This window comes from Salvia miltiorrhiza, chromosome 1 (genome assembly GCF_028751815.1).
Source record: "Salvia miltiorrhiza cultivar Shanhuang (shh) chromosome 1, IMPLAD_Smil_shh, whole genome shotgun sequence".
Classification (NCBI taxonomy): domain Eukaryota; kingdom Viridiplantae; phylum Streptophyta; class Magnoliopsida; order Lamiales; family Lamiaceae; genus Salvia; species Salvia miltiorrhiza.
Window position 1 is genome coordinate 67,494,652 of NC_080387.1, and position 17,891 is coordinate 67,512,542.

The 17,891-nt window shown below is 36.5% G+C and overlaps 2 protein-coding genes across 11 annotated transcripts; both read left to right on the forward strand.

Moving 5' to 3' along the window:
- Window positions 1-1,393: 1,393 nt before the first annotated feature.
- Window positions 1,394-6,233, forward strand: LOC131005276 (BTB/POZ domain-containing protein NPY2). 10 transcript variants are annotated; one of them, XM_057932165.1, is made up of 6 exons: window positions 1,394-1,528; window positions 2,199-2,303; window positions 3,077-3,139; window positions 3,927-3,996; window positions 4,172-5,347; window positions 5,433-6,233. In XM_057932165.1, exons 2-6 carry the CDS (start codon window positions 2,269-2,271, stop codon window positions 5,985-5,987), a joined length of 1,899 nt encoding a protein of 632 aa, XP_057788148.1. In that variant the 5' UTR covers window positions 1,394-1,528; window positions 2,199-2,268; the 3' UTR covers window positions 5,988-6,233. The 10 variants fall into 10 exon arrangements, with proteins under 10 accessions (XP_057788148.1, XP_057788150.1, XP_057788149.1 ...); XM_057932167.1 differs by having other exon boundaries at window positions 1,404-1,528; window positions 2,199-2,287; window positions 2,592-3,139; XM_057932166.1 differs by having other exon boundaries at window positions 1,504-1,569; window positions 2,199-2,287; window positions 2,592-3,139.
- Window positions 6,234-9,084: 2,851 nt separating this feature from the next.
- Window positions 9,085-17,620, forward strand: LOC131005277 (exocyst complex component SEC10b-like). Its single transcript, XM_057932173.1, has 25 exons — window positions 9,085-9,419; window positions 9,946-10,014; window positions 10,123-10,368; window positions 10,445-10,519; window positions 10,648-10,749; window positions 10,972-11,022; window positions 11,156-11,261; window positions 11,489-11,599; window positions 12,216-12,307; window positions 12,615-12,780; window positions 12,856-12,932; window positions 13,328-13,426; window positions 13,508-13,598; window positions 14,160-14,245; window positions 14,399-14,572; window positions 14,745-14,798; window positions 14,906-15,031; window positions 15,200-15,292; window positions 15,381-15,527; window positions 15,653-15,750; window positions 15,964-16,048; window positions 16,522-16,580; window positions 16,956-17,054; window positions 17,127-17,210; window positions 17,292-17,620. The coding sequence occupies exons 2-25, from the start codon at window positions 9,946-9,948 to the stop codon at window positions 17,356-17,358; spliced, it is 2,457 nt and encodes an 818-aa protein (XP_057788156.1). The 5' UTR covers window positions 9,085-9,419; the 3' UTR covers window positions 17,359-17,620.
- The last annotated feature ends 271 nt before the right edge of the window (window positions 17,621-17,891 follow it).

Genomic DNA, 17,891 nt, shown 5'->3' on the forward strand with positions numbered 1-17,891 from the left:
CAAGGACTTCTCTACCATTATTATTAAGATCGTTCAAAATTAGATCAAACATGACATTCATGTTCGTTTTGACCAGTAATTACTCGCTTGGTCCCATGAATCTTGACATATTTTCTTTTTTTGATCGTCCCGCAAATCTTGACACATTTATAAATAAAGTAATAATTATTACCTTCTCTCTTCTATTTTATTACTTTTATTACCTTCTCTCTCATACATTTCTAAATAAAGAAAAATTAATCAAAGAATTTTAAACTTAGGTTATAAGTTATATTATTATTATATCTAACTTATATATTGATAATACAATTATATACGGCCTATATTATTAAGTACAAGATAAATATAACTAATTTTTAAGATATTACTTCATCCATCGCAGCTAGTTTGAATTGTATTTCTCATTGAGTCGTTCCAATTATCTTGATTCATTTCTTTATACGAAAAAAATAAAAATAGGGAAAAATAAGGAAATGTTAATCATTAAATCCTACAATTAATTTGGCTAAGTCCACTTATTCTACCATTTTTTATTTCTTATATCTAATTAATTATTCACTTTATTATTAACACAGTTAAATTATTAAATAGTACTCCCTTCATCCACTAATTCAAGGCCTACTTTCCTATTTGGTCCGTCCACCAACTCAAGGCCTATCTATTTTTAGTAAGTTTTTATTTCTATTTTAATTGGTGGGACCCAATAAACAATACATTTTTTCTCCATTTAACTAATAAACAATATACTTTGTGGGTCCATTTCTCCACTCAACCAATAAACAATATATTTTGTGGGTCCCTTTCTCCACCCAACTAATAAAAATATATTTTTTCTTAAAACCCGTGTTTTGTCTCCTAGGCCTTGAATTAGTGGACGGAGGGAGTATTAGTAATTTTTTAAATTTCGTGCTAAAAAAATGTCTCAAGTTAATTGAAACAAAGAGATTTACATTATACTCCCTCCGTCCCAAAGCATGACACAGTTTCCTTTTTGATTTGTTCCACGAAGTTTGACCAATTTTTAAAAATGGCAAAAAAATTATTCTTTATTCACCTTTTCACTTTTTCACCAGTTTCTTTTTTGATTTGTCCCACGAAGTTTGACCAATTTTTAAAAATGGCAAAAAATTTATTTTTTATTCACCTTTTCACTTTTTCACATACTACACTTAACATACAAAATACCAATTTCTTAATTTCCGTACCAAAAAGAACTAGGTCATGCCTCATGAGACTGAGGGAGTATTACTAGAATAGTATTATTTAGTTTGAACTTTGAACATCTCCCAAAATATATTTAGTTATAACATAGAAATTCGTTTCGCTTAATAAATCGAATGTAAAAGAATATGCAGCATTTAACCGAATATATTTGGTATATTATGTTTTTGTAAAGGAGCTTCTTACATGAGAGCTGTCTTTACTGTTTGAGTTTTTCACCTTTAACTTTTCACTTTGTCCTTGCTCACAAATGGAAAAGGGTAATTCTGGGGAAGAAAGCATTGCATTGCTTATTCCAGCAAAACGGGTGAGCACATAGCAGCAAAATCTTGGCTTTTGGTTTTGGGAGTGAGTATTTCCGTGTCCAATTCTGTAAAAAGAAAGAAAAAAAAAAGGAAAAAAAAAAAGAAGCTCCATTTTCTTGATTCCTTTTCTTTGTTGGTGTCTGTGCAAAAGGATTTTTCTTTTCGGCCTAGAACTCAGTTTTCAGCACGCGGCCTCATTTATTTCACCTCACATTTGTTAACCACTGCATCTTTAATTCAAAAATATTAAAAAAAGAATATCCAAAAGGAGATAGTGAATGAGCTTTTGCTTCACATTTTGGTGCATTATTTGAGGTGGGTTTTCCTGTGTTTCTACAGCCCGTTTTGATGCAAATGAAAGCCTTGGGTTTTGTTGGGGGTTTACATGGAGAGTGGCTTTTGGGTTCTGTCTGTTGACTCAATTCTTGAACAAATTTCCAATTTTTTTCATCTATTTATTTAATTATTTTTGGATTCTTGCATGATTTTTGCGGCACATGGTTGATGGCCCTCTGATTTCACTGTTTCCTTTGGCTGATTCCTCATCTGTTCCTCAGATTTTGTTGGTGCATTGATGTTTGATTTATCATTAATAAGAATGGTACTGTTAATAATAGTGCATTATTCAAGAAAACCTATGTACTAAGCGAACTTCTCTTTTTATAATTACAGCCTTAGTGAAAGCTATACGGAGAGATGCTCATTGTCTACCGTTTTGGTGGTTGATTCATCTGATACCGAGATGCTGTTTTCCGTTGCAGGTTTTGAACTGCCACAGTAATTATAGTGCACATGTTTTATATTTTTGTGATTTCTTTATGAGATTTGGAACTTGAAGCCTTTTATGAGCACCAGGATCCCTTGTTGTTTGTTTATGCATATTTTACCTGTATATCTTTATGCTGTAGCATATGATTAAAGAAATAAGGGGGAGAGAGAGAGGGATAAAGAAATAGGAGGAGGGTGGCGGGGTGGAGTCAGATTGGGTGTTAGTGGCAGCTATCTCTGGTTTTGGGGAATAATTTAGTGTGTAAGGCTGTTGGTGATGTCTCCTTTGCTGACTAGGTGTTTCCGGACTCCATGGGCTCTGCCGCCGACCAAGGAAACAGCCTCCTCTCTGGCTCTCTTCCCATTCAAGTGATCCATTTCTTTAAAAACTCTGAATCTGTATTAAACCCCCATTCCCTATTCTCTCTCTAAAAAGTGAATAAAAAGTTGCTTCTTGCCTCGTTGGTTGTCAAGATTCGGTCATACGAAGCATATATCCTTTCACCTCTTTTAGATCCCATCACTTTTTCCCCCTCTGGAAGCTCAAGAAATTGGCCATATTGAGATAATTGGTCCCCACCTCTAGGCCTTCTACATTTTACCATTTCCAGGCCTTCTTTCCTCGATTCGGGTCCCTGTCGGATCGTTGGGGATGCTCGAAAGTCAATCTGGCCTAGTGCATTTTGCTGTGTTTAGTTGAGTAGTGTGGAAGCATAGTGGTGTTTCCCCCGTCCCCTTTTTCTTGAAGTATCTGAGGTGGGATAGATCTTTGAGTCTGGCAGGATGAAGTTTATGAAGCTTGGATCCAAGCCTGATACCTTTCAGACTGATGGGAACAGCGTCAGGTTAGATCTTTATTTGTCTTCCTCCTAAGTTTGATGTTTGTATCTTCCTTTGACTGATTTTTCTATGTTTGCCAAAGTTGTTTTAATCTCTTATTTCTCTTTTTTTGTTTGGCTTTGTATTTGTAAGTCTTTGCCTGTTATCTTTCTCTTTCTATCTTTTAGGGAAGGTAAAATATTGGGTTAGTTCAGTCTCTATCATCTGATTAGTAAAATCGTCAATGTTTGTTGGTCGATTTCCAGCCTCTCTCTTTATTTGTGTATACATCGATATGCTCATCTAAGTCGGTGGTCTTGCTCCAAGAAGCTTTACTCTTCTTTTCAATATTGCAATGCATTTTCCAACTCGGAAAGGATTGTTTATGGTTGTATCCCAAGTTTTTAAGCTCTAGCTTCGTCCCTATTGAGTTAAAATGATTTGATTTCGTGACTTTTGACCTTTTTTTAGGATAAAAATATATAGCTTTTTCAACTCAAGCTCTCCACCCATCTCTAGAAAATGCATACACAACTGAATTATTTTTTCGGGTTTGATGCGTATGAAACTGGAATAGCTGTAATAGGATTTTTCTGGCGGCGCTAGTTGGTACTGAGGGATCATGTCCACGACTATTTTAATCTGTTTCAAGGTTATACTTGTTTCTTAAGAGTCAGTTGCCTTGTGCGTGTGTGCTCGTTATTCCACATGATCTATGCTTCATTTTTGTAATTTAGGAAAGTGGTGAACTGCCTCTTGCTACTCATGTTACTGCTTAAGAATGTCCTAACGTAAAAACTCTCTTAACTGCAGATATGTGGCTAGTGAGTTGGCTACAGATGTTATTGTTCATGTTGGCGATGTTAAGTTCTACCTTCACAAGGTATGGTGATCTTACATATATGGTAACGGAAATCATGTTTGGTATTTATTAGTTAATGCTCCTAAGTTGTATAATCCATCTAGAACATAATATAATATCGTATGATGAGCTTAATATCTAAAGTAGTTTTGTAGCTTACCCCAATACTGATTTATAGCTAAATTGGAATGTGCAGTTTCCTCTTCTCTCTAAATGTGCACGGTTACAGAAGTTGGTTTCTTCGGGTAATGAAGGAAATGGCGATGAGGTCAAGATTGATGATATTCCAGGCGGTGCAAGTGCCTTCGAAGTTTGTGCCAAGTTCTGTTACGGGATGACTGTAACCCTAAACGCTTATAACGTTGTTACGACCCGTTGTGCTGCTGAGTATCTCGAGATGCACGAGACGGTAGAGAAAGGTAACCTCATCTACAAGGTGGATGTTTTCCTCAACTCTGTGATTTTCAGGAGCTGGAAGGACTCTATCATAGTTGTTCAGACTACGAAATCCACGTCCCCGTTGCCCGAGGAAGTGAAAATAATCAGCCAGTGCATCGATGCTATCGCTTCCAAGGCATCCGTTCATGTGTCTAAGGTGGATTGGTCCTACACATACAACCGGAAGAAGATTGCTGAGGAGAACGGGAATGACCCCAGCTGGAACGGCCTCAGGAATCGAACAGTTCCAAGTGACTGGTGGGTCGAGGACTTGTGTGAGCTCGACATAGATTTGTTCAAGCGCATTATCATGAATATTAAAAACAAACAATTGGTATCCAGTGAGGTGATCGGAGAGGCTTTAAAAGCTTATGCTTACCGTAAACTACCTGGCTCCGGCAAGAACGTCATCCAACAGAATGATTTGGCCAAGTATCGCAACATCTTGGACACCATCGTGTGGCTGTTACCCGCAGAGAAGGGCAGCGTCTCGTGCAGTTTCTTGCTCAAGCTGTTGAAAGCGTCCATCTCTGCTGAATCGGGAGAAACGGTCAAGATGGAGCTGGCAAAAAGGATAGGGCATCAGTTGGAGGAGGCTTCCGTCAGCGATCTGTTGATCCGAGCTTGTGATGGGGAAGAGACAACGTACGATGTCCACGTGATCAAGAAAATACTCGCGGAATTCGTGACACAAGACGAGAACTCTGTGGCCGAGATGGAAAATGGCTGTGAGATTCAAGAGATGATGAGGCCTGGGATCCTCTCCGAAGCTTCGAAGCTGATGGTGGCAAAGCTCGTCGACGGCTACCTCGCGGAGATTGCAAAGGATCCTAACCTACCACTTGCTACCTTCACCGGGATTGCGGAGATCGTCTCGAGCTATCCACGACCGGCCCACGACGCTCTATATCGTGCCATCGATACATATCTAAAGGTAAAATCATAAAAACTCTTGCGCGCTTCCTTGCGATTCGATAGATGAAAGTGAGTTGTTAAAAACTTGTACGAAAACGGCGCAGGTGCACCCTGGGATCAGCAAGAGCGAGCGGAAGAAGCTATGCCGGTTGATGGACTGCAAGAAGCTATCGGCTGAGGCGTGCATGCACGCCGTCCAGAACGAGAGGCTCCCTCTACGCGTGGTGGTGCAGGTGCTCTTCTTCGAGCAAGTCCGGGCTTCTGCTTCCTCCGGGAGCAGCACCCCGGACCTGCCCAAAGCCATCAAGGACCTCAACTGCAGCTCCTACGGCAGTTCAAGGTCGCAGACTACCAACACCGACGAGGACTGGGACGCTGTTGCCTCATCGGAGGAGCTGAGAGCGCTGAGAGGTGAGCTGGCCGCGCTGAGGCTGGGCAACGGAGCGGTGCAGGAGAGGAGCAACGGAGCTGTGGAGAGCAAGGCTGCCATCAGTAAGATGAAGGGTCTGATAATGTCTAAGAGGATCTTCTCGAAGATTTGGTCGAACAAGGCGGCACAGGAGAACAGCGGGTCGGATTCATCGGAGAGTCTCGGCTCGGCCAACCACGACGAGGTGAAGTCGACACCCACGAGGAAAGGGAGGCATTCTGTTTCTTAGAGAAGAAATGATCTGATTTTTACTTGATAGTATTTTTTTTTGGGGAAGATTACCAGTGGCTGTTGATGGGGTTTTAGCTTGTTACAAGATTAGTTTGGGATCTATTTAAGTGGAGAATTTAGCATCTAGTCTAAGTCTAGTGCAGTAAATGCTGTCTATCAGCTACTGTTGTGCTCTCAAACAAAACAACTCACAGACTCGTCTTATCATAACAGATTCATGTAAAAATTTATTCCTTTGCACCCATTTTGCATATGGAGAGAGAGAGAGAGAGAGAGACAGAGAGAGACAGAGAGAGAGTTGTAAATAAATGAAAAATACAGAGCAATGGAGAAATATAAAGTAATTATTATTGATGCTTTTGGAATTTTTGTAAAACAAAATAGAGAGCAATGGGAGGAAAGTATATATTCAAATAAAATGATAAAATTTATAGCCCTTTTTTGTTATTATTACTATTAATGCTTCAAAATTAGTAAAGTAAAAGAATATTTTGCATAACACTAATTTGGAATAGTAATCGACTAATAGTAAGGAAGGGCATGTATGTTAATAATTATAATATTAAGGGCTTATCTGTATTAAAATGGCTTATCTGATCTTTTGAAGGAAACATTAAGGGTGTATTTGACCATTTTCTCAAAAACTAATCTAAGACTTTTAATATTCCCAAAAAAATAAAATAATAAATAAATCTAAGAGCACTTGTGTTACAAGATTACCCAATAGAAGCTGACGTGAACGTTTATTATCCACATCATAGTGACACGTCACTTACTTTATAATTAAATGGGACACTAACAGAAAACTTGAATAATTCACTTTTATATAATTAGAAACTATTACTTAAATTGTCATGATAGTTCAACACTTATTAGATTACTAACATGTGGTAATAGAGAGTGGGAATACCAAACAAGTTGTTGCTAACTTGCTCCAAAGGAAAATCTTGGAATAGTAATTTGGAAACAAAAATATCTGCACCCCCGTAGCGTTCTTCAACAGCAGCGACATTTTAATGAGTTAACTTTAATAGAGAAGATTATGTGGTATTTTAATTGTCACGTGGAATATAACTATTAAGAAAATTTAATTAAACGTTAAATGATATTTGTTCCTTCTATTTTAATATGCCATTTCTTAAATTGAAAAATTAACATACACTTCTATGTAATTCATTATTTACAATAAATATGATTATAAATCATAACCCACAAATAGTTATCACTATTTTAATTTAATATCTTCCTTTTTCTCTCTTATTTATTTACAAATACATCTTAAAAGAAGTTAATTTATTTCTCATATTTTATTACTCCCTCCGTCCCAGCTTTTGGTATCCAGTTGAGAACGGCACGGGTTTTAATAAAGTGATTGATGTGTTGTGAGTAGGGATGTCAATCGGGCCAGCCCACCGGGTTTTCGGGCTAGCCCTATCGGGTTCCGGGTTAGTCGAGTGCGGGTTAATCGGGTTGGAGATTTTTTCGGGTTGTAAATCTTCAACCCTAACCCTAAACTTTCGGGTTTCGGGCTAGCCCATCGGGCTAATCAAGTTAAAGATGTAAAAATAAATTATCATTTGTATTTTATTATTCCTAATGATCTAATGTATAATGTATAAAATATACATAGATATTAAAGATATAAATTATATAGCAAAGCATGAAATGCAAAAATATAAGATATTCAAGATTACATAAACAAAATTATATTAAAATGAGATAGTAAAATTTAACATGTATCAATGCACTAGAATCAATCTGGATTATTACTGAATAATTAGTGGATTTACCATGCACGTCTCATTGACAGAAAAAAAAAATTGGTATCACTTTAAAATGAGATACTAATAATTAATTTCTAACTAATGAGATACTAATAATCAATTTCTACAAAAAATCTGTAATTAATTTCACTTTTTTTAATGAGATTGCGCGCGCACACACACACATATATATTCTAACTAATTAATTTCACTTTTTTTAATGAGGCTATATATATATAAGCAAATACTATAGATCTAAATATAGCAGAAATTGTAACTGGATGCATCAGTCACAATTCCATCAGCCAACCGGGCCAACCCATCGGGTTTTCGGGCTAGCCCTATCGGATTTCGGGTTAGTCGGGTGCGGGCTAATCGGGCTGGAGGTTTTTTCGGATTGCAATTTTTCAACCCTAACCCTCTAATTTTGTCGGGTTATTCGGGTCGGGCCACGGGTTTCGGGCTGCATTGACATCCCTAGTTGTGAGTGGAATAAGTGTCCTACATTTTATGTGAGAGTTAAAATAATTAAAGTGGAGTAAGGGCCCCACGTACTTTTACTAAAAATATAAATGAATACCAAAATGTGGGACGACCAAAAAAGGAAAGTTAGATACTAAAAGCTGGGACGGAGGGAGTATAAGTTATTTATTTCTTATTAAAATGGAAAGAAAGGAGTATAAAATATAAATTTTTAAAAGAAATTAAAATTTGTTAGTTAATTAGTAAAATTTAATGAAATTAACACTGATTTTTTAATGGAAATAGAGATATGTTTATAAAAAAAGCGAAGAAATGTGCAACAATATTTAGGGATAATGACATGTAAATTCCTAAATTTTACTCACTTTTTAATTTGCACCCGTACTTTATATTCTACACATAAATATCTAAACTTTGTTAATTACTCTCAAATCACATTTGACATGTCAATATAATTTTTAATGTGGCACACATATGGTTTGGAAATTATTCTTTCTTTAAGTTGTGCAAGCATGAAATTTTTGTAGATGTGAAAACGTTCCACACAGAGAAGAACTTGGGATGACGATACTATTGTTATCGTCGACGAGTGATAATTGTACGGATTGAATATTTCTTAGATATGATTTTCACGTGGAGAGAGAGAGAGAGGGAGAGATTTGAGTGGGACGTTGTTTAACTATTTCAAGACACGTGTGTGTCACATGAAAAATTATATTATCACGTTAATTGTGGTTCGAGAATAATTTATTGTCGGATATAAAATCAGATAATTAATAAAGTTAAGATATTTTTGCGCGGAATTTGAAATATGAGTGTAAAATAAGATGGTGAGCAAAGGTTGAGAATTTATAGGGTATTAGCGTAAGATTTGATTACATATTGTTTTGGTGAGACGGTCAAAATAATTGATGCTATTTTTCATGCGCAAGCGCAACGTTTGAAGAAAAGCTCGCCCAACACTTAGAACTTGCACAAATTCTTCGGCTGCACAGAAAGAATTTTCAAGAAATCACTACTATTTCAGCAAATCCCGTTTATTTCTCTAAAATTCTTCGTTATTTGATTCAGATTTGCAGTATCGTAATGCTCCTAAACATATACATGCAAAGCCGCGTGATCCTTCAGTAATTTGGTACCACTCCCTTACTGTAAAGCTCCGCCGTTCCATCACCATCGTCAAGGTAAGCTTTCAGTTTTCCATTTCGAAGAAGACATTGTGATTTTTTCGTGTACCTGCGGTATAGGAAGACATTGTGATTTGTCTATCTATGCGTATTTCTCCAAAATATAGAATATAAAATTATAATCCTTCAGTCCCACTTGAAATGGCACAATAAAAATGGGCATGAAGACTAAGAATAAGGTGTTAAGAGTGTAAAGTGGGTAGAGACAAACTAAAAAAGGAAAGTGTGCCACTATCATATATCGAAAGGATATTCTGTGTGCTTAGCTCTATGTACCATTTCTGTTTAAGTGGTCGCATCTCCTAATACAAAGGTTCTCTCAGAGTTGGAGTTTTGATTTAATTGGTAATGTTGAACTGACATCTTTCTACTAACTTTGGCCATTAATAATAATGCTACATTTACAGTCTCCGGCCAATTATTATAGTAATATATTTACGTCATTTTTATAAATTCTGATTTGCTCATGAGTCGGTGATTCCGAGCCATACTTGATACTTGTCATATGTTGCTCATCTCTTAGATGCAAGAGACTAAAGATGGTGCAACGGATGGCTCCTCTCCAATAATTTTGAGCATTGATGAGTTCAAGGTGAGGCCTCCAGTGTGTGTTTCGAGTGTATCATATGTGTGTTGAGCACATTTAAGTGGTGTGTTGCTAATCCGGCTGCTCTGCTATGTGCTTGCCTGTATTATGTAGGGTGACTTTTCATTCGATTCACTGTTCGGGAAGTTAGTAAAGCAGTTCTTGCCATCTTGTTTAGAAGAAATAGATGCTTGTGAAGGAGTTGGAGTAAATGATGCTATACCACATGGGCATACGCGAACTCAATCGGAAGCCGGAAAGTTCTCGCTAGCCATATCAAGCCCCTTATTTCCTGAAGTAGATGCTCTATTATCTTTGTTCAAGAATTCGGGTACGCAGTTGATAGATCTTAGGAAGCAGGTATAGTTTTAACACAGTGGTTAATTGTTGGGTTTTTTCACTTGATCACCTATCTAATGTTCATGTCTGCCCAAAGATTGATGTCAAACTCAACAATCTCAAGAAGGAAGTAGCGAGTCAAGATTATAAGCACCGTAAGACACTTTCTGAGGTCAGTTGTTCTAGCTCTTTTATTGTATACATCACGCATGTCCTTTTTATAGAGTGGTAACTATCGACCTTGTTTGCCAAGTATAACTCAGGTATTTGTTTTTGCTTCTTTTTCCATGTGGCGCACAGCTTGAAAAACGTGTTGATGTCCTGTTCGATAGCTTTGCAAGGTTGGATTCCCGCATATCGAGTGTTGGCCAAACTGCTGCTAAGATTGGGGACCATCTTCAGGTGAAACCATATGCAACTCTTAAGTGTCCTGATTTTCGTTTATAATTTTTATTTGATGATTGCTTTGAGATTATTTCTTGAAAATAAATAAAGATAGTTTATGCCATGTAAAGCTAATCTGACACTTCATGCTACTTCTTCTATTGCTATTTCACTTATTCTGTTACTTACTGTCTGAAATCAGAATTTAATCTTTTGATTTTTGACAATCTTTATTGTCAGAGTGCAGACACCCAGAGAGAAACTGCCAGTCAAACAATAGATCTTATCAAGGTAAACTTTTTATAAGAAGTTTAGATAGTGCCTCTAAGTGTCTGATATGTTTAGCCATGAATGCCTCTCAGCTTATGATCATTACCAATGTAGAAACCCTCTTGAATAGTGCTAAATGATTTTCATCCTGCAGTACCTGATGGAGTTTAATAGCAGTCCTGGTGACCTAATGGAACTCTCACCTTTATTCTCGGATGATACCCGGGTAGCTGACGCCGCATCAATTGCACAAAAATTGAGTAAGATGAACCCCTTTTATGAGAATCTGAGGATTAGAAGTTCTTGGTATTGGTCTTCTGTAAACTAGAAACCATCTCCTGTAATTTCTTTTATGTTCCATCTTCGGACATGTGCCACATGATTTGAATAAATTCATGTTCAGGAACTGGGATTAACCTTTTATTCATGAACTGTGAGTTATATTTCCTTGTTGATTTGAAAAGTATGGTAACTACTGTCAATATAGGATTATTTGCCGAAGAAGATCCTGGAAGACAAGGCATGAATGTCTCAGGAGATGCAACAGCAAGCAAAGGATTGGAAGTTGCAGTTGGCAATCTCCAGGAGTATTGCAATGGTATGATATTGTTTATATTGACCGATCTTATAGTTAAAACACCAGAAGAACGATGTGCCGTAGTTTTTATTGTTTGCAATGTTTTGGGAAAGTTAACAGGGAACTGTTTTTTCTAGGTGGGATTGGGCAAAATGTAGGGATGAATTGCTTGTAAGTTGTTGAAAAATTACCCAAGATATTTCTGGTGAAATGCATTTGGATGAATCATTTATTATGTTTTATATGAGCCATTTAACTTGATATTAGCAAGGACCGTTCAAGCCTATGGGTTGTAAAGTATCCTAGAGAAACTGTGCTTCAGAATCTGATTAGATTAACTGTATTTAGTTCTTTTCTTAAATTTATTTCAAACTTGTATATCTTTTTATTTTTTTCCTCATTATAATGAATTTTGAAATAGGAAACAAAGCACTAGCAAAGTACTATATGAATCTTTAAATGAAGCTCACCTCTTGAATTCTGATTCTCGAACCACACATTCCTCTTATGTGAAGGATATAATTTTGAGATATGTCGCACCAAATGATATGTATCTAATATTCCCACAGCGCTTAGTTTTGAAACTTCGTTTTGATTATTCCAGTGATGATTGATTTTGTTCGAAATGTGTGTGCAGAACTGGAAAACAAATTGTTGTCCAGATTTGATGCAGCCTCACAGAAAAAGGATCTGTGTACAATGGCACAATGCGCAATAATTTTGTTGCAGGTGATTTATTCAATCCCGGGCAGAATGTCTTGTTGCAATGGAGAGCTTTGTCCAAGATTCATGCTAAGGATTTTTATCATGTTTGTAAAATGATAAAGGAGCCGACATTTTCATTGTTTTGGTTTTTTCTTTCAAAGGGGCGGTATTTGGTCTCGTAGAATTGTGATATGTACCTTTAAGCATGTCTACATTGTAACGAAATCCTCGCCACATACACATAACTTATGCTTCTTATTCTTGTAGCTGAAATACTATTAGTGATATTTATAAAAATATTTTCATTCTTTTAACTATTTCCTGGATTCAGTTCAACAGAGGTACTAGTGTTATGCAACACTATGTGGGTTTACGGCCAATGTTTGATTTGGAGGTCATGAATGCTGATGTCCAAGTGGTTCTTGGTGACTCTGGATCTCAACCCAGTCCTAGCAATGTTGGACAAGGGCTCTCTTCATTGTACAATGAAATTACTAGTATGAAAAACTCCACCCCATCTCAGGAGTTGGGTTTGAAATATTCTTTTTATTTTTGTTACTACTTTCTTGCAGATACTGTAAGGAAAGAAGCAGAAACCATAACAGCAGTATTTCCTTACCCCAATGATGTCATGTCGATATTGGTTCAGGTATTCTGGTTTGACTGACTTTTTCTGACTATCATTATTTTCTGCCATGGTATGGCTAAATTCTGTAAATAAGTATGGTGGAGGCTGGTCTTCAGAAAATCTGATGCAGGAAAACCTAATAAGAACTACAAAGGTGATTGTGAAAAAGTGAGATTGGAGTGAGACTTTTGTTGCATGTAAACATTTTCCATTGTCAAGCACGACATCTTAAAATTTGATCAATTGAAGTCATTGATAGTTTGAAATATATTTCTGACTTCTCAAATATGCTATTAAAGACCGCCTTTTTCTATTGATGTTCGCGTACAACTGGTTTAATATATTTTCGATCATATGATCTACGGTGTTATGTGCTGCATTTTTTTTTTCAATTTTATATTTTGTTTCACATGAAGCGTGTGCTGGAAGACCGAGTTCCTAATCTTCTTGAGAACCTATTGCTGAAACCATCTCTTGTTAATCCACCTTCCACGGAAGAAGGAGGGCTTGTATTAGTGAGTCCCCTCATATGCAGCTAGTAAATTCTATTATGAGTTCAGCATTGAAAATATTAACAATTTCCATTTTACCCTCAGTATTTGAGAATGCTAGCAGTGTCATATGAGAAAACACTTGAACTTTCTAAGGACTTGCGTAGCGTGGGATGTGGTGACTTGGATGTTGAAGGTACATACAAATTCTAACAAGTTCTCTGAGATTTTTCTTAATATCAACTAGCTTCAGCCTCTGACATGAGAGCATGTTTTTGCTGTGATGTGGTAGCTTCTTCGGTATGCACAGCAGCACAGGTAGAATTCTATGTAATTTAGAAAAAAGAGGTTTGATGTTTCTTTAATACATTTTCATGGTGAAATTAAGCACGTGATGAATTCAGTCTACTAGATTATATGGAAGAAGATACTAATTCAACAGAGAAAAGCCCATGTTCGAGAATATTATATGAAGTCAAGCAGTCCATTAATCTCTGAAGACAATGATATACTGATATACCTTTTCATAAAGACAAAGAGAACATAATCGATAAGATTCAAAGATTCAATACCTAATTGAAGGAAACTTTTAAAGCAGAAACTGATAAAAACTAATGGTTGAAATGAAGTCTCTCTGATCATGTGGCGTCATGATCGAATCTTTTTGTGAATTGCTTTTGCTAAAAGATTTTATCTGCTATATTAGCAGATGCTGCAGATAGCACATAGATAAACTTTGTCGTACCTTTCTGTGCAGGCTTAACAGAGTCTCTTTTTCTTCCCCACAAAGATACATATATAGACTATGAAAAGGTTTCTCTTGGGCTGCTCTTTAAGGCAAAGGTCCGTCCTAAACTAGTAAACTATTGAGCTCCATTTCTGTCTTCCTCTCTTGCCTTCGGAAGAGAGAGCCCCTGACCCAGTGGCTATTATTCATATACTCACTAGCTTGATGTATTTTTTTATCAAATGGCTGTGAAAATGAAAATGATGCAGATGAAGGAGCTGGGCATTGAGAGTCTGCTGTCTTCTGAATCAAAGGGCACAATTGGGCGTTCTAGGGGAGCGTCCATTGCATCTTCCCAACACCAGATATCTGTCACCATTGTTACTGACTTTGTACACTGGAACGAAGAAGCCATATCCAGATGTACTTTGTTTTCATCACAGGTACATCATATCTGGTTCCACTGTTTGGTATTATATAACTTTGATAATTCATGCTGACGTTTCCTGAGTTTAAACATTGAGAGCTAGAGTGAGACTGTGTGAGAGAGAGAGTCCATTAAGTGATCACAAAAATTGTTCCACACTTTTAATTAATTGTAGATTATTTCTGCAGCAAACTACTCTTGCAGCTAATGTTCGGGTCGTTTTCACATGCCTTTTGAAGCAGGCAAGTTTATCAGTTTCCTGCAGTACTCTTGAATTCTTTTTGTAGGCATCTAAGATTTTAACTATTCTATTATCTTCTTCCTATTCCTATTCCTTTTCCTTCTTTAGGTCAGCCAATATCTAACAGATGGCCTTGAAAGAGCTCGAGAAAGCCTGACTGATGCTGCAGCATCTAGGGAACGGTTTGTTCTAGGAACTAGTGTAGGTCGAAGAGTTGCAGGAGCCACATCTATAGTAAGCACTTGATAATTTTAGCTTTCTTGAGTGTTTCGGATGTCTGCAATATGCTAGATCATTTAAGCAAAACTGAATGTCTTTATTAGCAGATCTTGTTCTTGGAGTATTAAATGTTAGAACTTACTCCTCGAAAAAAAAAGTTAGATCTTACTTGGTAATATGTAGGGAGAAACTGCTGCTGCAGCTGGAGAAAGCGGTTTCAAATCTTTTATGCTTGCTCTACAGCAGTGTGGAAGTAGTGTGGCTGTTATTCAACAAGTATGTCATTTTGCTTGCAGTCGTGTTTCTTAATATTAATTATTGAACTTGTAGCAAATCTTATTAGTAAAGAACTCTAATTTTGCAGTTTTTTGCGAACTCTGTTTCTCAAATCTTACTGCCTGTGGATGGTGCACATGCTGCTGCCTGTGAAGAAATGGCATCAGCGATGTCCAGTGCAGAAGCTGCTGCTTACAAGGGCCTCCAGCAGTGCATTGAAACAGTGATGGCTGAGGTAAATACTGAAATCCTTTCCCAAAGTATGATGCTCCGGTTTTCTAAGAATTGAATTTTCTTACCTCTTCACAAGCATCTTTTGGTTTACTTTAGATATTGTTTTATTTTACTATTTATTGTAAGGTTGATCGCCTGCAATCAGCTGAACAGAAAGCTACAGATTTCCGATCCTCTGATGATGGCATCGGTCCGGATCACCGACCAACAAATGCCTGCACTAGGTGAAAGCTTAGTCATTTTTGACCTTCTGCATATGATATTCAATTTAAAGTTTGTCCTTTAGATGGCATACCAAGTATATACCGTGTGGCGATTATTAGATGCCCATGCACTTCGATTTTAAAGAGTATCACTTCGATTTTATCATATTCTCAGTCGACTCTAAGTCTGAGTTGCTTCTGTACTAAGGCTGTCGTTTCTCTGTTCAATTTCAGGGTTATTGCTTATCTCTCCCGGGTGCTTGAGTCCGCTTTCACGGCTCTTGAAGGATTGAACAAACAGGCGTTCCTCACCGAACTGGTAAGGAGATAGTTTCCTTGTAAGCAGTTGAGTGTTCTATTGGATGCCATGGCTTACACTTGATTGATAGCAGTCTGATGATTTATCATGGTTACAACTATGATTGCTTAATGTATACGGTGTAAATTCATTGTAGGTATCACAGAGATTCTTGACATAATTAGAGCAACATTACATTGGAATTATTCAGTAAAGATGTCTAGATGACCAATATAAATTCTCATTCAGTGATATTGGCTTCACACTCTTGCAGTGATATTCGCTTTTGGTTTTAGAACTCATGATTATCAATATGTTGCTGAACTATTGATCTATTTCATTTCAGTGAACTTTCATTCTCCTAATAGTGTTAAGATATAACTACTTTCTTATATAACTGAAAATAATGTATAACTTGTTTTTTGAGTTAAAATTCATAAACTGATGTGGTATAATAGCATTCTGAAGTGATGATTTTGTAATAATTGTTACAGGGAAATCGCTTGCACAAGTTGCTAATGAGTCATTGGGAAAAGTTCACTTTCAATTGGAGGTACTTCTTGATCTCTTTTTTAATTTCTCTTATATATTTAATTAAGCTTCATATGTAGTGGTGATTACATGCCTGATAATGACCTACCTATTTCTGCAATATGTCCCTCCTACTCCGTGACTATATACTGCATGAACCCTACCGTGCATCAACAAATATACCAAGAGATAAGTTGAAGGGAGATAAACATATTTGGTTCATGAAACTTTCTTCCATCTCTTTCTATTTATTTATTTGCTTAGACTTAGCGATGCAACTCAGCATGCATAATACATATGGTAGTGAGGGAGGTTAGGCTAGGTCGCTTAAGCTGCGTTAGCTTTCTTCCATTTTCTCCTTCCTCTTTCTTTGGATATAATGTGACAATTGATGCAGTGGAGGACTGCAGCTTAAGCGTGATATAACGGAGTATGCAGACTTTGTTCGTTGTTTCAATGCTCCAACAGTAGATGAGAAATTTGAGTTATTGGGCATGTAAGTAATTCCTTTGTAAAGTTTTATATCTTCTTCTCCACCATTCACCATTGGTTGCAAAATCCTGTCCAGCCTAGCGAACGTGTTTATTGTCGCTCCTGAAAGTCTGTCATCACTATTTGAGGGAACCCCAAGTATAAAAAAAGATGCAAAAAGGTAGCTACATTTCCTGGTATTCTGAAACTGCATTGTCTCATCGTATACTTATTACTATTAGTTTGTGGGTTGTAAATTCAGGTTTATTCAGCTCAGAGACGATTACAAGAGTGCAAAGCTGGCTACTAAACTCAGCTCTCTGTGGTAGCAATGCACACTCAACTCACTCTTATCTTCCTAATTTAATTATACATTACTTTCCTAGTGACACTGTCGTATTTGTATTTGATGATAGTTATAGCTTTTCCAATTTCTGAACATTTCAAATTTGATTGCCAGAGAGCCTATTCATATGAATTTTCAACATTTGTATTTGTTTTTTTCGGAAATGTGCAGCTGTGTATGCATGTTTCATTACAACATCTCCAACTCGGAATCTGAACAGCTACTAGGACATTCCATTATTTTTTTTCTTTTGATTTTTATTATCATAGTTATGGTATTATGTTCTTTTGTGGATATAAACTAATATGAATGTTAATTTAAATGGTGTTAATGAAAAATCTAAAATATAGTATATAGAATTACAACAATAATAAAATTCTTATTACCAAACAATAATATATAATTATATATCTTTTGCATTATTATTATTACTATTATTATAAATCCTAGTAGTATTTATTTTGCATTAATTACAATAAATTTCACCTACTATTAATTAATAATAGACTAGCTAAA